Consider the following 26,592-nt stretch of genomic DNA (forward strand, 5'->3'; position numbering starts at 1 on the left):
TGTCAATCCTAAGTGCCAAGTCTTCTTCACGACAGCATGAGGTTCATTCATGGTCCCATTTAGAGTAAAATAGACAATAAATTATCTGTACTGTTTTTTTTTTTGCATCAGATGGGGGATCTTGACTCAAGTTTAACATTTGATGGACTTCCCTAACACACATTTTACTGACTTACTCAGTAATCTTATCACTCGACAAGACATGAGCAGCACTCTCTTGGGAGGACCTCACTCCCGTCACTCCCTCTGCTGCCCTTATAAAAGGCCTGCAAGACATTCACAAGTATAAAGCAACCAGAGAGAAAAACCGAAGTGACCTCTGACCCTGTCGATAGTCAAAGACTTTGAGGCGCCTGTCAGTCGGAATGGTACTCCGCGTTTGTGCGACCTTCTGCCAAGCTGCACGATCACAAAATTCCCTCGGGGGCATGTAGCCTTTTCCGAAGGCAGATGGACAGAGCAAGAGCAAAAAAAAAGAATGAAGATAGGCAGCAGAGAAGTGGCAGGGCAATATATTCTGCTCTTCCAATGTTCAATAAATTCATCAGTTTCGACACAAATTCAAGAGGAGAAAAAAGTGATAGAAAATCATTATAGTAGAAAACAAGGATTGAAATGACTTGCTGCGGGCGACTGGTGATTGCTTTGCGGTGGCAGGGCCCAACAGAGAGCAGTATCTAAATAGTGAACGCTTTCCCTAGACCGCAAATGACTAATTACGTATTAATGAGTAGATGAGGAGAGTCTGTGCTTTCAAAGTAAACACTGGTGAGAAGGCCAACTAAAAAAAAAACACACACAAAGATGGAGTTGGGCAAATAAAGGCAGGGTATATATTGACAGAATTTACTTTTAATTTACAGCAAGAATCTTCTTGGTATTAAAGTGTTTCGGCTAATGATTCAGGGGGAACGTGTCAAGCTCAGGGAAGGCAAGTGTGACAGAAAAGTAGAACGAGAGAAAGAGAAAGGTTAAACAACACGCAGAGGGAAGAGAGACCATGATAGAGTGGCAGATAAAATACAAGGAAAAGTACAGATAAGTACATGGAAAAGGGAAATGGACGTACCTATCTTGGGTGACCTTTACCAAGAATGGATTCACAGAGGAGTGAAGTCGAGATAAGGCTAATACACCGAGGAGAACATCTTTATTCCAACCTTTTCTCCTGCTGGTATTTCGGCAAACAATGGCCAATAACAAACAGCCAAAGCGCACGACCTGTGGACCTGAACTCTGTTAAGGATCGGAATCAGCTGACACGGAGCACTGCATCATGTCTGAGCTGCTCCCAACTGGCCTTAATCCACCAATTCTTTATTTATAGCCCCGACACTGAACCTGCCTCCTTCACATGTTAAATCTCTGAATAATAAAACTGTCTGTTTGGGCTGGCACAGCATGAAGAAACCCCCACGTATACATACCTTTTTCGCACTCTCAGATATTAGAAATGAATTTGCATTCACCAGCAACACTGCCCCCGGGGGGCGGGATCAGTGGGAATATGTCGGATTGTTTAGTCAAAATTACAATACAGCTGGGGCAATTTATCTTTTGAAAAGCCCGTTAATTTGTTCAGGAGGAAATGGTGTTTTCATTTGCATGTTGAATAAGGAGTAGCTGGAGAACCCTTTTCCAACCTGTTACACCATACAGCTAATGAGGCAGGGAGCCGGGAATTACTGATTCCACTGGGGAGCCCTTAGCATGACAAACACACCATGACTCTACAGTTGGCTCAGGGCACGTCCAATGCGGCGGATGTGTGTGAGCATCCGTATATAATATATCTGCGTGTGTGCGCACTTGTGAGTGTGTGTGCATATTCATGACTCCGCGTGCAGTAATGCCTGTGTGTGTGTGTTTTTTTCCTCCAGCGACTAGGGTTAAAAGCCTGCAATTACACTGAAAAGAATTAGATTAGTTTGGATTAGATCAAATACGGCCAACTACACAATGAGACGGGGGAGATAATGGCCAATGCAACAGGCCATCGGTTAAATACGCTGATTCTGCTGTGCGACTAAGGTACACACGTGTTGGCTGGACGTGTGTGATAACTCACATTTGTTACGCTACATGATGAACATAAATGATTAATGGAATTACAACATGCACTTACGGTAGAGAGTGTGAAGTAATGCAAAAGACAGGACTCTGTGTGTCTTTTTTTATCCTATTTCTCTGTGCTTTGCTTATGTAGCTGGTCCTGCTGCCGCCAATGTTTCCAGTATTCATGCTGTTAGCACTGTTAGCTGCTAACCGCCATCTCAGCCACCTTCATGGGGGAGAGCCAGAATAGAGAGTTGTTCTAAATTTGAGGGTTTATGTTAGTTTTTTTTCAGCAACCTGATTTATTTTTTTAAAAGTTGAGTATTTGTGATCATCTAACAGGAAACATATTTGTGTGCGATGCGGGAACATTGATTTTTATTCAGTGAAATATGAAAGTCAATGTTGCCGAATTATTTAGTCACCACCACTACCCTTTATGTGTTTTTTCATATAAAATGACTGCTTTGCATTCAGAACCCTGGTGACTATAATAGTGAGATATCAGACAACCGCTACCAGCCGCCAAAACGATGCTGGTATTGTTTTCACCCTGTGAGTCATCATGGAAATATGTGGTGCTGGAGACACCTGCCTCTACAGTGTCAACATGTAAGCTGCTATTGATGGAGATTTTCAAAGGCAAACAAAAGCTTAAATAATAAAAAAATGAATTCATATTTCTTGATTTGTGTATTCGGGAGACTGTAAGCCCTTGAAAATATGCTTCACATCATCACAAGTCAAAAGAAATCTTCCCTGCAACAACACTAGCAGTGATAGTTGGTGTGCATTGAAATCAGGGACAAGCACATAATAAAATAAAATGCTGTCAGCCTTGTGTCACCTAAGTATTAGAGAAAGTAAATAATGAGCTTGAAATACTTAAGGTGCTCCATGCAGGCAAATGCAAGTAATCGACATCAATTAATTCATTCGGAGGGTCATAAACCTCATTATTTTTCTAAAAGTCCGAAAGTGTTAAACTATCACTGAAAAAAGTATAAAGGAGTAAAACAATTGAAATAAAGAAAAGCTACTTATTCCATCTGACAGCAGCACATGTAGGAATAAAGGCTGTCAAGAGAGATTCTCTGTATTCTTTTGTGACAAGACTGCGGTGGAGGGGAATGGGGGACAAAAGATAATCGGGAGGAGAAGAGAGTAACTGGAGAGAACATAAATTGTTAATGATGCCTTAGCCTCTGAGAGAAACTCCGAAGAGCTGCTTGTAAAGTAAACTGTCCATAAACACACCCACACCAGTGAATAGGCAAACACTGGTCGACAGTAAGCAAACACACACAGCGCTCGAAATAACAAGACAAAACGGCCGTCCTGAACAAAGACACACACACTCACACCGTCAGGGGGATATCAAGTGCTTAAAGGGTATTTATCAAGATCAGTTTTTCCTTATAATCAGGAAATCCTACAACTGAGAGAAGAAAAAAGAAAGATATTGAACAGTGCCACAGGATCAACCCTGTAACATAAAAGCAATGGGTGAGATTAATCATCCTTCGAATGTTCAGTTACAGAGCCTGGTACGCTGGCAGCCAAGCACAGAAAGTTGCATGTGATTTTCTTTGAGGTTTTAATCTTTCGGGTTGCTAATGAGGTATTTTGGTTGAATTTTGAAGTCAGCGCCGTCCCAACGGAAAACATAAAAAAACATGAACTTCTGAACGATCGGGTTGCAACACTGGTGCGAAGAAGACGGGGGGAAAAAAGCGCTGAAAGGAAAAACGCCGCCTTTTAAAGTTCCCCGTTTACACACATGCGTGCTGACAAATGTGATAAACACACACGGCGAGCTCTAATACTTCATGGGAGTTCATCATCGCTCGAGCAAGAGGAAAAGCAATGAGGCTTTTTGGCAGATTTCCTGCTCACCCGGGGTTGACAAATTGCCAGGGCTCTCTGTCACAGCCCCACTTTGAGGCTGCTAACTGTTTCATCTGCTGTGATTTAGATCTCAGCCGTATAAGTAGCCTGTAGAATGCATATTCCTTACACCGTAATTTGAATCGCACCACGCGGAGCAATTGCAGTCACATTGAGCGGTAATTTGTATGAGACAAAGCTCGATGAATCAATAACTACTTTGTTGTCGCGGATACAAATTTTCTCAGACAGGCAATTTTGAAGGTGAGTACAAGAAAACGGTCTTCATAAAAACAAATTGGCATAATTAAGGTGGTATCAAGTTGAAAACGATCCCCTCTCGACTGTCAAAATGGCTCTCCGAAATTACTTGGAAGGTTACAATAAACAGGTCTTCTCTGCAATGCACTTTATCCATTGCAATTAATACAATATTATGTAATTAATGGCAGCCAGTAATGCAACGTGTGGTTTTTAGGGGTTATACCCAGATCAAATATTGTCATTTTTGGAAGCAAGATAGTAGTATAAACAAAAAAAAATACATCCTCTGTAAACAGAATACCGAACCATAAACATGAGCCCTTAACATTAAGTCAGAAAAAACTTGTACCATAAATGAACTCTCTTCAAACTTTGCTCTCCGTTTTCAGCTTTGTACACAAGTTGAACATCATAAGATAGCTTGTGCTTTCACTTTCCCAAACACTTTGAACCCACATGATCTTTCCAGTTTGGTCCAGATCCAAGATTTGGACCGCAAACTCTTTGTTTGTCATTGAAATGATGTTATTTCACAAAACAAAAAAAACGCCTGCCAGCTGAAATTAACTTTTCCTCGGCAAAAGCAAAGCAAGAAAACGGCTCTGAGAGAGTTGGCTGTCTGTTTCACACAACAAGGCGAGATATGATTACTTCAGGGGGCGCTCCTGGTCACCACTGTCAACGTTTCATTATGTTTTTCATTTACGACACGATGTCTTCCTAATGAGTTGACAAATGACCTTTACAAACCAGCTTAATGACGTGACTGATGCTGGGGAGTTGACTAGCAGTGTCATGGCAACGTTGTCTGTGGCCTGGAGGCTGGCGTGGCAAATCAAAGGCTTATCGTACACACATGATCCAATCTCTAATGCCAGAGATTAATCCCAGATTTTGCCAACTGTGGATTATTTTGGTTAAACAAGCTGTAAGAAGTAATGTTTCCAAACCCCAACGGTAACAGTAATAGTAGTAGTGTAGTGGGGCGGGGTTGGCAGATCGACCCCTCCTGTCGAAGTGTCTTTGGGCAACACTGAACCCCAATTCCTGTGTGTTTAATGCCTCCGTCATCAGCGTTTGAATGTGTTTGGATGCGCGATATTGACATGTATTGTAAAGCACTTTGAGTGTTCTGAAGACTGGAAAGACTCTATATAAATGCTGTTCACCATAGTACTATAACTGGGTTGCTGTGTATTTACGGGGGAAAATAGGCTCTAATAGCCTGCCTGATTCATTTCAGTGTATGACAATAAATAAAAATGTCCTCCTGTTTTACGCATACCCATCCATCACTTTTTTTTTGAATGACAGATGGCTATACTGTTGCATTGTCGTGTATTGTTAGAGTTGTGGAGGGTTGTTTTCCCTGCTGCTTCCTCTTAAAGACTTCTTTCTAACTGCTTGTATGCTCAACGATGCCTTTTTAAAATGAATGAGTAGAATCAGAGCAGCAGTGTAAGTGGGCCGACTCACCTGAGGGTGAAAATTTGCACTGAAGAAAGCGTGGACAGAGCCAGAAAAGTAGAGACCGTTTCTCTCTGCCGGATGGGTTTGGAGGGCGCCATCACCACAAAGTTATTGTCCAGCTTCAGCTCCGTCAGCGGTTGAAACAGCCGGACGCTCCCAATGCGCTGCATGGGCGTATGCCCTGCGAAGTAGCCCATCGGCCTCTGCTGGTCGGGGCGCACCGAACCGCCCTTTCTTGAATCCTCCGAGTTGCAGTCGCCGCTGTCTGTGGTTTGAACCATGTAGTAGAGTTCCACGGGGGTGCCCAGGGCCTGCTCAGAGACCCTCTGCCTCCCCGGCCTGACAGTGGGCAGGCTGAACCAGCTGGCGAGGGGCTCCAGCTCGGCGACGCATATCCCCAGCTCACCTTTTAGCCTGCACGTCCCACGCACCTCCTGGGTCTCGTGGAAGGCGAACATCCGGACGCAGGGCAGCTTGTGGATGGCGCTGTAATCATCCCAGTCCCTCCCCGCGATGTAGAACAACACTTGGACCTTCGGCCAACTGGGGTGGATCCTCTCGCTGATGATGTAGGTGTGGACCTTCCAGTTGAACGTAAAGAGAGGGGGCGACGACGCCGACGTCGGCGCGGACGACGACGCGAAGGGGGGCGTGTTGAACGGCCCCGGCGTGGTCTGCAGCATCTCCAGGGGGACGGGCTGCTGGACGGACAGCGGGCCGTAAGTAGCGTTCACGAGGGGCATCTGCCGAGCCTGGTGGATGAAGAAGGACTCTGTCCGAGCCTGCAGGCTGGAGTTCCTCATTAAGTCCTGGTTTGCTTCCTGGAGAAAGAACGCTGACTCGGCGTTGAGGATCCTGTAGCTGACAGGTAGATAGATTGGCGTAGGGCCATACCTCTGCAGGCCCTCCAGGATCACCTTGGTGTCCACCACTGAAACAGAGAGAGAAAATGGCTCAGTAAAAAAAATAAATAAAAAAAAAACACCTGGAGTGATCCACTCCCGGTCATGCATCATGGTACTAATGGCTGCACAATGAAGATTCATTGATTAAACCCTTCCAACGAAAAAGCCGAGGCAGGCGTGAAATCAAAGAGCCGAATGGGTAAAGAAAAATGAGGAAATAACACACAACCACATTTAACATTTAACATAACATTTGCATGCATTGCCTGCAACCTGAGGAAATCATATCTGCTGCCACTTCTAGGGCTGAATGCTAAATGGTTTGTAGGAGACATTTCCATATGATATCGCCTTCATGAGCCGCTGCTCTTATTTAAAAGCATTTGTTCAACTCAATTCAGGACACTCGCGTCTTTCTGAGTCACTTGCTTATCGGCCCACAGTCCCTCCAGGTCTCTGTCCTTTTCATTGTGATAAACTGTTCTCCCTCAACTTATCCATCCTTTAATTTCTTTTTTTCTCTTATGACTTGATCCCGTCTGCTTGATCCTCTTATGCATCAATACTGTCAAGTATGACCAGTTTGAGCTAAATGCCATACTCTAAGCAGGTTTTGAGTAGATCACACTAGAAGAATGACATTTTGAGTGTGCTGTTTATACACAATTTTGTCCTCTAATGAATGCACAGAGGGAAAAAAAGAGCTTTTCTAAGTCTTAAACATTAAAAAAAATTGTGGATGCTGGTGATTGGGATTTGGACAGTATTTTTTTACAGATTTACGCATTTTCTTTTGTTTATTTATGCAGGAAGACCTTATAAATAAGGATCCTGGTTATTTTGATTTGATTTAAGGAGGACGTGTTTTATCTGTGACACAATCAAAGTATTTGTTTGTTTTGATGATTATCGTGATACTATCATGACATGCCTAGTGGTGAGGAAGATGTTGGAAAACAACATTGCTCTCTCTCTCTCTGTGTGAAGTTTAATTGGCAGCGGCATTTCAAGGTCTCAGTTTGATTCGTATCCCATGTGTGCATGTTATGCATCCTACTGCTGCAAATGGAGCATACTAAGACAATTCGTGAGGAGCTGTATGGAATTGGGAAATTATTTTTTCTTTTGACCCTTTTGGTCAAATATTTCCTGATCTAATTTCCTTCTTTACTTCCACGACATTTGCATACATCTCTTTGTATTAAGACAGCATTCAAATTGACGCATTGAGATTTGACATACAAAACAAAAAGATGATTTCGGAAAGAACCAGTTTATATTGCTCATTGCTTGTGTTGTAAACATTTCTGAAATGGAACTAAAAGGATTGATAGCCAGCATTTGTTGTCTCTATTTCTTTACCAGTTTTGTTCACAGCCACAGCACACGTAAACCATCCAGCATGCCCATCCAGCCTCACCGACATGGCCCTCCAGTCTGCTTCCCTCCCTCTCTTCATCTTGCAAATCCTCCCCACCCCCTGTTTCTCTTCACCATCAAGTTCCAGATATTTAGACTGATGGAGTAGCCCATGAGAGCTCATTGATTTTCTGTCGCGACGTCTCTGTGCTGTTGGAGACGTGGCGTGGCAGTGATTTGTGATTCTTCATGACAGTAGAGCAATGACCGCCCGGCCAGATGGACAGAACCGGCATCAGGCGTAAGAGCAGCACCTCCTCAAAATCCTATTTCACCTCATTGTTTAGGAATCAGGTCCTCAAAGAAGGGTAGTAAATCTGAAGTTCACTTATACGTATGCATTTATATGCAAGGTACCACCTCTTATCTTAATGCCCATTCACACACTCACACTGATGGCACAGCCTTCAGGAGCTATTTGGGGTTTAGTATCCTGTCCAAGGACGCTTCGACATGCCTCCATTTAATACTAAATAGCTCTCATCAGGAGACAGACATGAAGAAGGACGTCATGTCTGGTTCTGTGCCCTGCACCAGGTCACTTGCATAACACCATTGAGAGACAGGGAAATTCAATTTTCATTATCTACCTTTCATTTGAATGTTTTTTTTTTTTTTCATTTTACGTTCTTTTACATTGTTTGGCATTCTGTGGACAGCGATAGAAGAATTTCATTGTACAGGGAAACATGTTTCTGTACTGTGCATATGAAAATAAACTTTCATTCAATGGCAGGAATAAACCAATTATATGCATAGCATCCATTTTTAAATAAGTGCATTAGATTCCCAAATAAACAAAAGGCTGTTCCAAATATGTCTCTACCACAGCTATTCAAGATAAAATTGGTTTAATAGTAAAATTTCTGACTGATATGGGTAAGAACGTGAAAATGATTAAAAATAAATAAATGAGTTGCACTATTCTGTTGGCAGCCACTTCTCTGTTTGCTTCCGTGTTGCACACCTTCGACTGTTGTTCAAATGTTTCTGCACCACTGCATCCCTGATGGGGAGGAATACAGTGAGATGTAAAGACATGCACTCAGGCAGTTGACAGTGACTGTCTGCTACCGGTACACCGTGTTGACTGAGAGGATGTTGTTTACTAGAGCCAGACGGATGTGGAATCTTTTTGGCCCATTTCCGATATGGGGTAAAATAATCCTGATTTCGATCAGCTGCTATACATATATATATAAGCTGAAATTAAAACATGGTGTTCTGTCAGGAGACGTAATGTCTTCTTGTTTTTAAAACGTTATGTGTCTGTTTTATAACTGTTATTATGATAAGTGGGCATAAAGTAGTATCTTTTAGGCTAATATCCACCGATTAATAGGGAGCAATGTCAAGAGAGGAGCAGGTGCTTAGTTGTTGCTGAATCATGCTTACAACACAGTGAGATGATGTTCCCGTCTCGCTTTTCCCCCGGGGGTTGTGACACACTGTCCTGTGTTCCACTTACTATGACACAGATGAAACCATAACTACCATAATACCTCATTACAGCTGCAACTTGTAACTCGCGATTTAGAATATGTCCATTTCCATGACACCGATAGGACGCCTTGAATAGAGAGGCAAAGCCGGCGTGATTTGCAGCCCTGCGTTGCCCTTGGATTTCATGTCAGCAGCTACTGTACTTGTAAATCATGTCCGCAGGACTGTTTCTGCAAATGAAAAAGGGATGATTTGTGCTGATAACTTAACCCCTACGGTAAATCCTGGCTGTAAACTCTTGCGCAGGATTTCTCCGGGCACTGCCAACCCCTCAGGACGCGGGGCCGTGGAGCCTGATCACATATCACACGTGCAGCTGAACCCGGACTGGCCCCATCATTACACAGATGATAGATTCAGGATGTAACGTCTTGATGTTATATTCATGCTCCTGTGAGCCATGGGGCCCACAGGAGCATTGGACTCCAAATTAAAATGCGTTTAAAGTATTTTTTTCCCCCATCCATGAAGCAACTGTCTGCAAAAATAAGCTCTCAAAATAGCATTCAAGCTTCCACGTGCCCAAGCCACCATGTGTGGCTTTGAATCAAACTGATTCTCGTAATCACCTGTCGTCCCCGGCGACCTGAGGAGAACTTCACCCAAGAAATATAACCCTTCATCTTGCCCCCACCCCTCCTTTCCTCGGCCAACCTTTATCCTCTACCACATGTCAATCTTCCAACCAGTCCCTGATCAAACATAATAAGTTGGCCTGACTTCAGTAAGACATTAATCAAACATCAAATTTTCTTACATGAAATCTATAGGGAGAGAGTTGACTGAGGTAATGGTGGATAAACCAGCAGCGGGAGACAGAGTTTGGAACTGGAAAGTGCTGATTATGATGCATTGTCTTCTTGAAAGTGTTGAAAAAAGTCGGCACAGCAAGAGATGATGAGCATGGCCCACATGCATTCTTCATTGTAGGCTTCAGTTTAAAATAAGACTTGTTTTCCTTGTGGCAACATCGCAAACACGCCATTGCTCTCGCCTGTTTTAGAAACACCTGTACAAGAGTTCACTGATGCAACTCTCACTGTCACAAAAATAAAAAAAAACAACCGCAAGTGGTCACTGACAAGTTTGGCGTGTCATCTAAATCTGGTCCGTCCGTCTGTCCAGCTATTTTATTTTTTATTACAGTTCTTTTTCGGTCCATGGTGGTATCAAAGCAAAAGTCTGGCTATGTTCTACATGTTTCTTATGCAAAACCAGCAAAGAACATTGCTAACAAGCAAAGCCTGCTAGCTTGTTTGTGGAGCTCTAAAACACTCTTGCAATGTGTGACACATTCCTTTCTTACTATGAACATGGGCACTGTATCTTATTAAATCCTGTGTGTTTAGATTAAAGCACTTGTCACTAACTTTTAGCAAGCTCTCTAACCTTTTAGATATTATGTTGTTAACATTGGGAGCCTTGAGTGAGGTGAATTCTCAAGAAATGCTAACTTTGACTCATTCCAGTCAGCCACAGCTGTATCTAATGTATAGTAATAAGTAAATGTTACCAGGCTAACATGCTATACTGTGATTATGGTAAAGTTGCTAAAGATAAGCATTTTAGCAATGTCTTAGTGGTCATAGTCCCATGCTAGGGATGAGCATTTAGCTCAAAGTGCTGCTAAACCTAGCGTCATAAAGCCATGGTTGTAGATACATATGAATAGTACATTTGCGATTCATATTTTAAGGTTCATGTTTTAGGAACCTCGGTAGTCAGTGTTGGTTGTTTAATTTTCTTTCACTGGATGAACTGTTTAAATCAAGATAGCTGTTTCTGAACTCAATGTTGACTAATAATTTCTGTCTTTCATGCTTAAATGAATTCTTCAGCTTATGAGAATATCAAACTAAACTGTCTGTTGTAAACATCTTTTCAGTAGCCTCTAGGACTGACAGAAAAATGCACATGGTCTTGGCTATTTGTAATTATTAAAGACCTAAAACTGAGGGACATAAAACCACCACAAGACTCATGTGAAACTACCAATAACATGCCATTTTCATGCCCTTTGATGCTGTTATTTGTTCCTCTCCACTCCGACTTCTGTATCTGGAAGTGCCAACGCATGTAGATTTCTTCTTCTAATACTGACATTTTAAAAGCTTTGTTAAACCACACATTTCCATAAGTCCACAAGGTAAAACATTAAGACGTGATCTTTACGTGGCATTTTATTTTGTTAAACATTTGCTCTGCACAGAGCTCGCTCTGTTGAGCGACTGCTTAGGGGACCTTGAAGTCACCATCAATGGACCCACTGTTGATCAGTGTGGGACGTAACTTCTTTATTTCCAGCCACAGAACAATGGGAGTGTAAAGGGTATTTTGGACTCTTGGAGGGCTGGATATAAATGTCAACTGCTGCTCAGATGAGGAAAATGTCATTGGCAAAGTCAAGAAGTTTAAAGACATTATCAGAGACGGTTTCTGATGTAGTCTTGCACAACAAGGAGAGGAGGCTGAATGTCTCCAAACGATAATTAGCCCGACCATTAAAAAAAAAAGAAAGAAAACCCACAAAACGATTTTAATTGCTGCATTGACCGTAAACTCGTTCAACATATTTAATCAACCATTTTAGTATCATAATACTCGACTACACAAAAGCTAGAAAAAAATCCATTAACATGCATCTTTTCTGTACAAAACAAATAGCAAATTGGCAAGAACTGAGAAGAAGAATGTCCATTATGCTCATTCATTGACAATCTCAAACACACTCCGGGGCCCTCTTAAATTCAGTGCCGGCTACTAGATATAAAACCCGTCTTCAGTGGCTTGCAATATAATCCCTTGGTTAGTGAAATGTCCCGGGTGATAGCTCAACACAAACAAAGCACACAGCAACACTAATCCTTCTAAGTGCCCATCGCAGGCATCCTGACACTGCAGGAGAACCGGGGCCAGAGCAGAGAGCCCACTCCCAGCTGGAGGTTAATCGGATCACATAAAAGCAAAGCACACCTCATCTTTCATCACTAGGCAACACATTTATGCAGCAATCGATAGGTGGAATCATATTTTCCCCCTTTCAGAGAAATGAGGGAAAATGAAGTATTGTGACCCAAACAAGATGGATGATGCAGGAGCTTCATACCTTTTTTCAGATATCAGAAATGAGCCGGGGCCTCGGTGTTCCTCTAAAACGAGTTGTTTTCATCTCTGACAAATCGTGTAGCGTCTTTACTTCCCAGAGTGGCCTTTGGGTCATTTCCCGTCAATAAATTCACCACAGACTGAACATAAGTAATTTACAGCGAGCTCCTCATCTATCTCTCTCCCAAGCACCTGCCTCTCATCTCACCTTCCAAGCACACAATCTCATCAATACAGATATATTAGCGGGGCCACATGTCTCATTCCTTCGGGACGGCTGGAGAGTGAGAGACATTCCTCTCAGTCATAATCGTACGAGTCCCAGGCAGCAAGCTCACATCACTTTACAATCAAGAATGAATCACAAAGGCTCAATTATTCAGTTGAATATTCAAAATACGTGTTTCAACATGTTGTGGGACTGTGTGGTCAGTAGGGATAATGTTCAACACATCCAAGACATAGTTATGCCTTTGTGATGAACCTCTCTGTATGGTAATATATTTTCTAATTAAATAAGCGTTTTCTGCCTTTAATAACTAATTGAGTGCAATAAATGAAGTAGTCTGAAGAGAATATAATTCTAGATGAAACAGTTTGTCTTTCTTTCCTAGGGTTTTCTACCATTCTACAGAAGTTAACCATAGTTTTTAATGTCATGGACTCTGAATTTGACTTTTGATACAAAAGTAAAGAACAACAATGAATAGTTACATTTATCATTAAAGACACAAAAATAGGGAAACAATCCTTTTTTTCTGCTGAAATGGAGGTGCAACGTAATTACATATTACATGGTGCAAACAAATTTGAAAATGAGTTGTTTGCTTGCTGTCGGCCCAGTGTTCTGCTCCGCAAGCCACCTCAATTAAATCCAAAAGGTAACCGCTGGTAAGAATGACATTTAAAATCCATCCTTTGTTTCTGCTCAGTTAGAAAATAATGCATTTCAGTGTCACTGGAAATCTTAAAGAAACACTTATGGAAATGAAAAAGATAAATCTCCCATTTGGGCATTAGTTATGCTCAACCGGGGGAAACTTCTAGTGGCTTCAAACATTTCTTTGTCTGCACCAAGAACAATTTTCCCCCACTCGTTCTGCGAGGCATCACATCTCCCTGGTGGGGTTAGTTAGCAACGGCAATGAACAGAACATCGGCAGTTGTGCAGCGAGGAAAACAACCTCCAAGCGTTCTGCCTTGAAGACACATTTGGGACGTGAATGTGCTTTTTTTTTATGACACTTCAATTCCGTCCATTGCCTGTGGGCCCAGTGTTGTGCGCTGTATAGTGTCGGGGAGGGAGGGTGTGAATGGCGAAGCAGGGAGTAGCTAAGGAGCCGGTGGTAGTTTAGATGAGATGAACTCGGAGACGAGAGCTCTTGAAGGAACGGGGGAGAGGGGGGGGAGGGATGTGCTGAGCGGAGCAGAGCAGCAGTTAGCCTTCCTCAGAGGGCCCCCACAGGGGTAATCGAAGGCCTCAGCTTAAACATGTGGGCTCCGCTGTTGTCATTTAAGACCACAGATTGCCTCCCTGAGTGACCGAACGTGGCGGGCTCTTTCTCTGTGAAGATGCCGCGTTTTGAAAAGCGAAGTCAAATATAAGTAGTGACATTGACAGACGATGTGGCGGCGTGCTTAGATGGAGGGAGACCTGCGTCATAAATAACAACGACTCGTCTCGGCATATGGTAATCGTATCCAAGTGAATCCATTTCAGGTATATTGTATATTATACACTGGGGTTGTGTTTTTTTTTTTTTGTGCGTGTGTGCAACTATATGACATCAGATGCAGTTAAGTGGGTAAGAATAATGCAGTGAGTTGGCAAAAAAGGAGCGGAGTGAGTAATGTGCTGGCATTTCCAGCAAGGTTACATTCGGAGAAAGTCAATGGGCCTTGGACATTAGGCAATGCAGCTGCTCCAGGAAGTCAAATAATGCAAACCACAATATTAATTATGTTCAGAAGAGGGGATGGCCAGGCATTCGGTGTAATCACTTACTGTCTTTAAATACAAATGGACGTATGGGGACATAATGACACAGTGTTGTTTCACAACAACAGTTTAATATTACAAAGTCAGTTCAGATACATCAGTGAGTGATTTAATGTGCTTCAGCTGCTGCGGTTTATAGTACCTTTAAAGCATTAAGCTAAAGATAACGGGGGAAAAAAAAACTCCCAGGATATTGCATATGAACAGATGTTTACCAATTATACTGCAGTGCGATGCACATGTGCTTTATGTCTTCATCTATTGACAAGAAATCATTCTCTGCAAAGCATCTGGAAATCCAAAACGGTTACATCCTGGTGCATGTACATTAGTTATTAGTTTCCTTTTGGATGGATGATTTTCCAACCAATAACTGGAGATATACTGCCCAAGCAACAAAATAAGGGATAGATGAGTACGAACGGGGAAAAAAGAAGCAAGATCAATATGCCGCACTAAAAGCTGCTATTTTGAGAGTGAAAAATAAATATCCGGTGCTCAAATAAAAAATAATAGTAGGACACTCGACAGGTGTCTTTTCCATAGAGTGCTGAGGCCACCCAAGTGTATTTATCCTATAGACAAGCCGAATAGTAGAGAATGACAGTCTCTTATTTCATCTTCTTGTATGAAAGTGTTTCTTTTCATATACTTGTACCGTGCTGACAACTCCCTTCAAACCTCCATAATAACAGGTTGCAGAATTTGTAGGTAAAAAGGGCTGTCAAGGTAAATGACTGCATCTTCAGTTTAGAGACGCGCTCTGGAGTTTAAATGTCCGTGAGCAAGGATGAGAGGTATGATGGGTTGTAAGCAAGGTGGGGGGGAAAAAAAGAAAAAAGAAGGAATCTCTTGCAATACCGGAGAACGGTGATGTATAACAATGATATTTCATTTATGGTAAAAGTAGTCAGATGATTGCTGTAATTGCACTCCGCTGCTGTATTTTCCCAGCTCCCGGATCAGTATGCTGCCTGGTGGAGGGGGGGCGTTTCGGGGTTGGATGCTGCAGTATAATGAGGGTTCTACATGTGACAGCATGTGTGTTTAGGTTGTCGTTGCTGGGAGTTCAAATCCACTGATCAGGCCGGCAATACAAAGCAATGGTGCAAAGAAGGTGAGGGGGGAGGAGATATGAAGACTATGGGTTTTGCCATAATGTGCATGCGTGTGCTGTAAATGTATATGAATGGGGGATCTTTGCTGCTTTATTATGTATTTATGTGAGTCTGAGTGCGTTTGTGCGACTGTCTGAGCACGAACACACTTGGAGCTCCTTCGTGACGACCGTCCTGCAGCCGCAGTCAAACTCCAGCGATAGAAATTCTGATTTCTGAGGCGGCAGGCAGCCCACCGGTCAAACCGCAGATGATCAAAACAAAAGAAAGCGAAGCCCTCTCAAGCTGTAACTGTAACATCTGCGAGTACGGCTGGAACCCATGTTGGAGTGCCGAGGTGTGTGTGTGTGTGCAGCGCGATGCCTCTGGCACAGATACAGTGGACTGTGTTGATCGGTGGCACCGGAGGAGAGCTGCACGGCTCTGACAGCAGAGAAGGTGGTAAACAGCATGGAAGAGAGGAGCCTGGTCTCCGTGGCCCTGAGGAAGTCCACTGCACGCTCCGGCAGGAGCAGAGGGAGAGAACAGACAGTCATTTCGTTGCTGCTCAGAAACTCTGAAATGAGATGAACTCGGAGGTCTCTCTCCTTGCAGCGAGCAACACGCTCACGGCGTGCATTTTATTTTTTTATTATTTTTTTTTTATATCCATATCCTCCCCCCTAAGTGCCACAGAGAATTTGGAGTCTTTGAGTGAGCTTAGTAGTTCGGGGAATAAGCGAGGAAATGGAAATAAAGATGCCAAGAGAAAGGCTGTCTATCATTTTCACTCAATGCTCAGACCTAGTTTTATTTGTCAGCCTCATCTTGCTCTTGCCAGATTTTGTGACTAACAGAAGCCGTGAAAGGTTTAGTCGGATAATTACTTCATGGTTGCCGTGGGTTTTTTGCGAAGGAAAAGCTTTTCAGAGTTTCTTCCTTTTTCATTTTTTTTTTTTTTTTTTTTTACAGCTGGTCGTAAAATAAGATGCCGCGCATCATAAAATGTCTTTACATCGCCACAGAAAGCTGTCTCTCTCTCTGCTACATCACTTGTGGTTGAAATATGTTCAACGTAGAGGCCCAAGGTTACCCATCATAGGCAAGTCGAGTCAATCGGGAATAAATTTAAGTTAGAGATTGATCATCTGTTATTTCATCTTCTTTTTCTGCTCCTTGTCCCCATTTCATAAAGAGCAGGAGGACAACTCAATGGGCCCTCCATAATAGCCGTGTAGTTGTGGAAATCATACGGTAGGAAAGGAAAGGCTGCGGAGGTTCTTCAGGGAGAGAGACGCTCTTGAATAGCGTTGAATTGTGTTTGAATGGCACAGCGAGGCTGACAAAAGTAAATGACCTCGTTAAAAGAACAAGGAAGTGGAGCACCCTGTAGTTCAGCAGCATTGTATCGACAATGGCGTTACAGAAAAGGTTCCCTTTGTAGCAGAACAAAACTCTCCTTAAATTACACCTGAACTAGTTGAGATCCCTTCCTGATACTCGAAACATTTAGACAATAACTAAAACTCCATGTGAGACCCCTTGCTGAGTTGAAAGAAAGCCTTTAAAACGCTTTCAAGACACCCGAGAGTGCACCGGCGAGTGAAAATCTTAACTGAGTCTTATCACGGCGCACGGGCAGGGTAACCTTTAACACCATTCACTTAGGTTTTTCTTCAGCGACGGGTGTCTAATAAAAGTGAGTGCGAAATAGCACCCTTCAGTAGCCTGTGTAGCCCAAGGACAGAGAGAGGTGGTGAGATGATTTCAAAGCCGACGGGATCCGGTTGTATCGTCGCTGTGAAAATGTTTTTGATCGGCGGCTGGTTAGACGGGGCGCCGCCAAGCGAGGACACGTGATCGCACGCCGCATCCACAGGATATTGGAGCACTAAACTACATCCTTTACAGCCGCCGCAGCTTTGAGAGCCAGATATAACACATCCTTACATTTTAGGACCTATGAGGCGCTAACGACAGGGCGAGCTTTACAGGCTTGTTTTTATCAGTGTATCGACTGGAGAGTTGCTTTTTTTTCCCCTTATAGAGGTTTAAATCTTAAGGGGATGCGTGTGTTGATCCAGAATTGTGTATATGTACTAAAACAGAAACTATCCCATTCCTTTTTGACTTGTATATTAAGGGAAGGAATGTTTTTCAGAAAGCTTTTTTTGCTCATAGTATATCACACTGAATATTTGACTTGGTCAGCTCTTTCAATTCCAAGGTAAACTACCTTTGAAATGAAGCAGAAGTCAATGAATTACCGTAAAGTCACCAGAACAAAGTGATGGAAGATGTGGGTGAGCCATTCATATAATTATAATTTTGTATCACCTCTACCCTTATGGGAGACATGTGTGCTAAGCATTGGCAATTATTATTCAACATGAACTTATCAAACTTATAACTTTTCTTTTTATGTGTGAAGAAGAGTGGGATCAAAGCGCAAAACAGTGACTCACGATGACGTCTAAAGCTGCTTTGTCTGACAGCCATAATGGACAATTATGATGTTTCCTTTCACTACCTCTATTTTGAGCCCCGCTGTCATAATGTTCACTTCATTTTTCCATGAGTATTCAACTCTCCATCACCTCCGCCTCCCTCACTTAACGTATACACCTCCATGTGGTATCGCCACGGTGACAATTATGTCAAAGGCTGCTGTTTCCTTATCACTTACTCTCTTCTCAGTTCTCGAAATTAATATTAACCCATTTTTCAAAGGGGGTAAAAGAGGCCAGCTCTTTTGACGAGAACACTGCTGATATGAAAATGAGCAGAAATGCAAATGACGCAATAAGAAAGGGCTTCACACCACTATGATCGCCCGTGGTCCGCCAAGAACTCTCTGGAATTTCTCTATTAGCATGTGCATGAGGGCATTTGTGCTCACACGCATTGGTATTCATATCACATGTCAGGGTGTCCAGAAAGCAGAGCAGCCTCTCAGAGAATAGCACTCTGTTGATGGGAGCAGATCAATATCTAAGCCACCTATTATCATCTCATGACCAAACAGGGGGAACTGAAATGATCCTACACATAAAGTTAATGACCTTTCCTTAATACCAGCAGGAGAGAACTTGTTTTTACGTTAGTTTGCATCGATCTGACACCGAGTGCCCCGGGCAAATTTATTGTATTCACACAGTTGAAACAATGACCCTTCCTCTGAGTCTGATCGTGGCTCCCGAAACCAAATCTAAACCGGAGCTGATTGGTCGGCCAAGCAAGACAGGAGGGGAAAATAAACAAAGATAGTATTATTTTTTCATCAGTAACCGCGGCTGATTTACGAGCAATGTCTTTACTTAAAGCTTACATTCGATGGCTAGTTGCTCTTTAACAACCCAGCTGAGCGGTTCACGGGTTGCCATATTGGGCAACGAGCCTCCGGCTCTTGGCAGCTCGGCCACAGCTCCCCTGGCCACCGGCGAGCTCTTGTTGTTTTTGTATTCTCACTTCGGCAGCAAGAGCCATCAAAGATAAAAGCACAGTTGCTCTTTGTCACACAGAGACAACAGCCATGCAATTTTAACAGCGAGAAGAGATCTGGGCTGCGGAGACAAAAGCACTCCCTAAGCAGAACTCCAATGTTGTGACACAGATTCAGGCGGATAAAATGCAGAAGTCGGGCTAGATATGGCTTCTATTAATTAGACACGATGGAATGCGACGCATTCACAATTTGAAAGAACACGTTTACGTACACGGTCCCTGTCAGTCTCCCCTCGAATTAGTCAAAAATAATGAATTGGCGGTTTGAATGCATTCTAAACGGCAACAACACAAACTCATAAAGCTGTCGGTAGAATTCCTCTGATAGATTAGTCTACAGCCTGGATGAATTTGTTGAACAGGACCGCGGCTAACAGTTATAATTCTCATAAATTAATCTCATTTGGTTATTAGGTTTTTCCAATAAGTGATTTATCGGCTTGTCCACATCTATAGAGTCAAAGAAAATGCTGAAAAATTACTTCTCGTCGACCTAATGCCCAAATCCCAAAGACTAATTCTGACATTTGAACGATTGTTTGGCATTTTTGCTTCATTGATGACTGAATTAATCTATTATGAAAGAATTGGTTGGTTATATTGTCAGTCAACTAATGGGATTAATTCATATAGTGAATGAATTTGTCATTAAGAAGATGAAAAACTAAAAAGAAGAAACAAATGAACAATACAAGACAGATACTTTTACAAAACCGGCAGCGGCTTCAAACCATGCATACCGCCCGCACCTCCCATCTATCACGGCATATTACAATCTGTCAGTGGCGGCGTAAGTCTGTCTGGAAAAAATCCCCACAAGGACGGTGTTCATTGCTGGGCAATCTCTCCAGGGTTTTCATTCTCAGCTCCGCATCACTGTGAACTCATTTCTCAGCCACACAGGATGTTTCACGCTCCTCATTCAGTCAGAGATGAGATGGCTTCAAAGGTCACACTGTTTTCTGTGTGAGGGCTCTGCTGTGCTCAGGAATATGTGTGTGTGTGTGTGGTCATCTATGCGCTTGTGTGTAAATACACACCTGTAGCATTTGTGTAAATGCGGGTGTAGACGAATACCTCAGACGTAACCACGACTGCCTTACGTGTGTGTGTGTGTGTGTGTGTGTGTGTTCCACATCTGTGCTCAGCCCCTGTAGAGATCAGTGGGGCATGCAGACGAGTGCCTGTTCCTACCAGTACACACTGCTGCTGAGCTGACAGCACACACTGTTCAGTGGCTTGGATATGGAAAAGAACAAAAAGAATATTCGGCAGCTCAAGGGTGATCTTGGAATTCTTGGAATTGCACACACACACACACACACACACACACACACACACACACACACACACACAGTCCCAGTGGTTGTCTCTTGATCTTACTGGTGGGATAAAATTAACAGTGGACATCTCTGGGTTTTTCACTCTGAATTGGCACTGACGTGATATCACTTGAGGCTGTTTATCAGAATTCACGTAGCTCCCACCGGAGCCACAAAAAGGCTTTAAAGCTGCAATGTGTAACATCTAGCCATACTTATAATTTCAAAATGTGATTTTGCTTTTATTCTTTTAGAACTGATGACTGATCATTTAGCTTGTATGGACTCGGTAGAGGTGAAATTCTGCCCTGGAAACAGACGTTACTTCCCCTTAAAGTAACATACATAATTTTCCCTTCATTAAGAGAATTTCTGTGAATAGTTACTAGTAGCTTTGTCTTCCTAAAATCCCTCGAGTAGCACTTGATGAAGTGTCAAAACAAAAAATTACTGAAATCATTCCCCGATTGATTGACCCTTGGAATGCAAAGAATACCGGCCAATCAGAGCATAGCATCAGCCATCTCCAACCACGGTCCAACTACCCGGCTCTGATCCACAAATGAGTTTCAGATTTTCTTCATTTTCAGGCTGGTTTTGTGGATTTTGAGCTATATGGTTAACACTAAAACAGCCAGGAGTTGTTGTATAGCTAAATCCGCACTTCTAGTACAGAAAATATACTCTCTCGTTGTATGAGGTCATTGTCATAGAATGAGTGTGTTTGTGTGACAATACACTTGCAGTGAGCATTTCCTCAAGGTTCACGCCGTCTCTTCTGTGTGCACGCTTAAAAAAGAAAATATCAGGTGTTCATAAACAGCCCTGGTTCTGTAAATGGAAAAACCAACAAAGGGCTGTGCAGAAGGTCTTTCTTTTACATTCAAAGGTGATATTGAGGTTTTTGAATGAAGCTTTGAAGCTCCGCTAAGCCGGTGATGAGCCTCCCTTTGTGTGCGGCGAGCTGCAGAGCAAAACCGTTTTTTTTTCTGTTTTTTTTAACCGCAGTGAAAATGATGTTTTTGACAGACTAAACACTAACAAATATGGATTGAAGCATTATATTTGGTTAGATAAAGTTGTGAATTTTGGAAATTTAATTGAATTTGTTTCAAAAAACAACACCGACTCGTCTTCCTTCTGTAAGAGTTTGATTGACAGATGGTTCATCCAGTCACCTGCCAGGTCTTTGTTGAAAGTGCCAGCGCTTTTATCAAACGGGGGGGTTCGGTATCAACTGGGTATGAATGCCCATGATTTTTAAATCTGTATTTATTTGGACTATATTTAACAATAGGGCGTCAACAAAATACAATTTTAGGAAAATTAACGACATGGAGACTTAGAAATGGAAAACCTGCAGGGGTTAAATTTACCCCGTGGTGGTTCTAGTGTTAAACGCTGTGCCTGGGGCTCTTGTAATCGTCGGAGAGGTTGGAAGAAGATAAACGTTTTGTGTAACATTAACAGGATTACTTTAGCACATCATTACTTTACGTAAGCTACCAATATTTATCTGAACATATACATGTATTGCTTTTGCTTATAATGATTGTAACAGTGGAAGACCACTGTTATCATAAGCAAATACCCAGCTTTATAATTACATCGTCTTCTGTCTCGGTGGACAGGTTTGGGGTGGGGCTTAGTGAGGGGGTCACCTGATGAGTCAACACATCCTTTCAGCACTAGTGTGACTGAAGAACTTAACATTTGATGTGACAGTCTCGAAAATGTCAAAGCCCGTATCCGGCAAACATTTAAAGCCCCAGCGTGTGTGCTGACATGAAGGAGAGATTGAAGAGGGGCCCTAATGTTCAGCATCAAGAGCAAGGACTTAATGAAGATATAACAGGTGATCAGATTAAGCACATTCAAGTCATTAATGTGATTGATTGTGGCGGCACATCAACGGCGAAGAAAGGGAATGAGTGTGTTAGTCGCACTCATTTTTACCTGCCTTTTCAGGTGGCTCATTGGACTGACGGCGCTAATACACGAATGGTCTTTTGACTCAAACACTTGACTTTGTGTTGACAACACAAATGTGGGTGTTTTTGTCTGAAATTATTTATCGCATTCTCTCGACGGATCCCGATAGGAGGCCGTTTACAACTTGGCATGCTCCTGAGCAGCATTGTTCTGTTAAACAAATGTATAAATCTTCACACCCTGCCGGTTTTTACAGCTGACACATAATTAAATCCATTTCAATTCATTTCATAGAGTGCACTGTTTTTCCCCCCCCCCTCATCTCCAAATGAAGTTCATTTGGGGAGTTTCACGCAGAGTAAATATGAGCACCCCTTGATCAAAACTTATTTTATCTGTCTCCTCCGTCTTCCCTCCCTTCCGATGAATTTGATTTATCCCTCTTTTTGATCCACCTGTCTCTCTTCATCTATTCCTTCTCCTCTTCACCTTCCCTCTCCAACCCAGCAGCTAAGCCCTGGAGGAACAGGAACCCGACTCCCCCAGGCCCCCCGTCTGCGCCACATCACAGAGACTTTGTAGTGTCACCCTCTACAGTACAGCCCGGCAACCCTGTCAGTCACACACGTACGCAAACACAAGCAAAAATAAGAAAATGCATGGCCCATACATGATCTGTATGCAGAGTAGAAACACATCTACACAGTTACCGAACAAGCAAACACCGCAGGCGTTATCGTGGAAGCACTCTGAATACACACGACCACAAAGAGAGACAGACAAACACAAACACCGAGGAGCAGCGGATCCGTCCCCAAACAGGCAACACTGACTTCTTTTTTTTGTTTTTTTATGGGAAGCCGAGAGGAAGTGTACAGCGGGCTGTCACAGCTACTGTCACGGTCAGCTGCACTCTGCTCACTACACCGATCTACAACAGTCAATATTTACAGCCCCGCCAGAGTAGATGCTCCCTGCCCGCCCGCCAAAACCAACCATTTCACTGCACCTGCTGCCTGGCTAATTAGACACATTTGTCTTTAATTTAGCCAAGCTTGAAGTGTCGGGAAAGGCATCAAAGGCAAGCAAGCGGCATCCTTCATTTTCCGTTTCGCTCAGGGCCCGTTGCCCAAAAAAGAGAATATAACTGCTCTTGTTTTGTTCTTTTGTTTGTCTGCTTTTTCCTCACATCGTTAGATGTGAGGAAAAGTTGGTACATGGGTTGTCAGTCTGTTATTTGCCTGTTTTAAAGCTACAATTAAGCTTTTTAAATGATCCCTTCCACAGTGTCCCTGTTTTGTTCATTGTTTGTGTTCTGGCAAACGGACAAGTTCTTCAGCACTCGACTTTCAAGTGTTGGATATCAGATTCCACCACTTTAAATACTTAATTTGACTAATATTTGACGAAAATAAAAGGTGTCAAAATGTTAACGATGAAGCTGCATTGATGGATTATTCTTTTTTTGGCCACTCGGAAGCATAAAAACTCCCCGACAAGCAGACAAACATACTTGCATGTTACATGCATACAATGGTCTATTTACACATCCTGCACAGAGCTGCGTTGATTTAATGAAACTAAGTCCAATACTTCACTTTACTTTTGGCTCTGCTTTGGTCTCCTCCCCCAAATCCAGAGAGAAAAATGTGGCTCTTTAGCTGCTCAAGGCTTTACCACCTGTTTGCTTTATATATTCAGCTGCTACAGAGTTGTCTGATAATTATCTGTGGGTTTGTCATTAAGAGCAACCTTAAGACAAATAGATTATGTAGTAAACTGAAATTGACATGCTATGGAAACTTATGACGAACTCCAGGAAAACTGTCAGTAGTACTAATGAAGATAAGGTTTGCCTTCAGTGGACTGTAACATGCTGAGTCACATAATAAATGTCCAAACACGAAACTGTCCATATCGAAGGGTGCTTGAGTAAGACTGTAAACCCCGCCTGGGTAATGCGATGTCAGTTCTGATCTACTAAAGCTGCTGTTTCATGCCTCGTTGCCCAGAAAACTCACATTTACATTAAAAAAAAATGCACTTTCAAGTGACATTATTGTAGCTTTTACATCGATGAGGAACCGGAGTGACTGTGTGTGCGGATTGAGCCGCTTCCACGTTCCTTTTCAATATACTTTCAAATTATCGTGCCATCTATCAGTCTCTGTGATGCAAATGATCTGCTCGGATGAACACTGTTGTTGTTTAATCTCTGGGTCTTTGTCATCCGTTGTTCTTGCGCCTAATGTCTGATTATCAGTTGTTGATGCCGCTCTCAAGATTTCAGGCTTGTTGAGTCTTGAGTAACCGCGTCACACTACGTGAACCAGATAGAATCAGACATGTTTGAAAACATCTCGTCGGCCTGCGGCCGGCGCACTCCCACGGTCCCCTGCCCCGTTCACGCTGCAGGATAATCTGCCAAGGTTGCTGGGGTGGTCAAGTCAGGTGTGGAATTACTGTTAAAATCATCTGGTGTGAGCTCGACTCCCGAGCACAAACAGGAGAGCTTCTGCTGTGTAACGGTCACGCAGAGATTACAGAGGCTGCAGTATCTTTTCTCCGTTTCTTTTCTCTCTGTTATCTCTCATCATCCAACACTATAACCCACCCCACCCCATCCCCAAAAGACCAAATGTTTTTTTTTTTACTTTTGCATTTAAAATTTCTTTTTTAATTGAGGGGAAAGTTGCAGGCACTAGCAGTAGCCTTTTTTCAGATGAAGTTTTCCCTTTAGGACCGATTTACTAGAAAAGAATGACCTCTCTGAATTCATCTTATAGGCAAGGCAAAAACTGAATTTAAATGAAATCCCTCATTATTCATGTTCAATGTGTCCATGATGGAGCAATTAGCACAGGCTACTTAATTGCTTCAAGCCATTAAAGCTGTGAAATTGCATGTTCAGATAGTGCCGGGCAGGGGGATCAGACAGGGAACATGATTTAATTTAATTGCTCGTTATTAAGGAAATTATCTGCAGTGTGTCTGGGTTATCAATCAATAAAGATACGTAGGTACGGGAGAATCATATTTAATATCAACTCCAGGGAACAAACTAAACTTTTTTCTCTCCAATTGTGTTCATTTCCCTTTTTTCCTCCTCTAATATTATTCTATTCTGATTCCAAGCGGCCGACTGTAAAATGTGCTGAAGTTCACAGTGGGAGGTTTGTGCTTGCAAAGGGATTGTGAACATACTAATGAAAACACAAATCTCACTCTCTCCTGCAGCTCTAACTCCACACTGATGGGGGTGATATCAATGGAAGGGCGGGTTGCTAGTAAAAGGAAATAAAGAGGAAGACGAGTGTAGTCGTAAAACGGACAGCCGGAAAAGGAACGGCACATCCGCGTTGTAAAGAATTTCCTATTGATGTAATTTGGGGAACGTTTACTTTTTCTTGTTTGTTCAGCTTTTAAACCGGACTGAGGGTTTTCATCGCTCTGCATTAAGTATTGGTGAAGGGGAGATGAAGGGAGAGGAGCAAAATGACTGCATCTCCAGCGGCAGCAGCCGGCGGATGATCTGTTTAAGATACAGTCCGTGCAGCTGCGGTAAACTGACGGCATCCCACCCTTCGATCTCTGCTTCTCGTCGATATCGCAGCCGGGCCCCAGAAATATTTATTATAGAGATGATTTCTTCTTTTTTTGCTACTGCACACTGGACAGAGAGAGGGAGAGAGCTGGTTTAGAGAAATTGGCACTCTCACAAACCTGGATGGAACCTGCACAGTTAATTAAGATAAAACGATTCAATTCTAGAAAGATCGAGGCAGCGATTCAGCGTGCGCGGCACGTGGGGGCCATTCTGATTAGCAGCCAGGCTGCGCGTTCCTCGACATTTTGATGCGAGACAATCTTTCGCATTTTCAATTACACACTCCAACAGCCCTCTAACTACCAAAACCAAGCTCATTTGCATGATTGAAATATAATTATGGTGTGCCAAAAACACAGCTCTGTTTTGGTTCCTATTACAATCCCTATTACAATTCCCCCCCCCCCCCCCCCCCCCTGTTTTCTTGACTAAATCAAGATAAAAGTTTGAGTATTGAGAGCCCTTTTGCACGAGTTTGGCTATAGAGCATAAACAGGATCGGTAACTAGCCGACCCTCCTGAG

At 42.7% G+C, this 26,592-nt stretch overlaps 1 protein-coding gene across 1 annotated transcript in view; it reads right to left on the bottom strand.

Annotated features, from left to right (window-relative positions):
• Positions 1 to 26,592, bottom strand: part of LOC311029903 (transmembrane protein 132C) — a 115,587-nt gene that overhangs the window by 71,450 nt on the left and 17,545 nt on the right. Inside the window, exon 3 of the mRNA XM_084035308.1 lies at positions 5,683 to 6,607. Coding sequence (XP_083891434.1) covers positions 5,683 to 6,607 — 925 coding nt within the window. The remainder of the gene's footprint in view (positions 1 to 5,682; positions 6,608 to 26,592) is intronic.

Source organism: Eutrigla gurnardus (assembly GCF_963514095.1).
Source record: "Eutrigla gurnardus genome assembly, chromosome: 19".
NCBI classification, from domain to species: domain Eukaryota; kingdom Metazoa; phylum Chordata; class Actinopteri; order Perciformes; family Triglidae; genus Eutrigla; species Eutrigla gurnardus.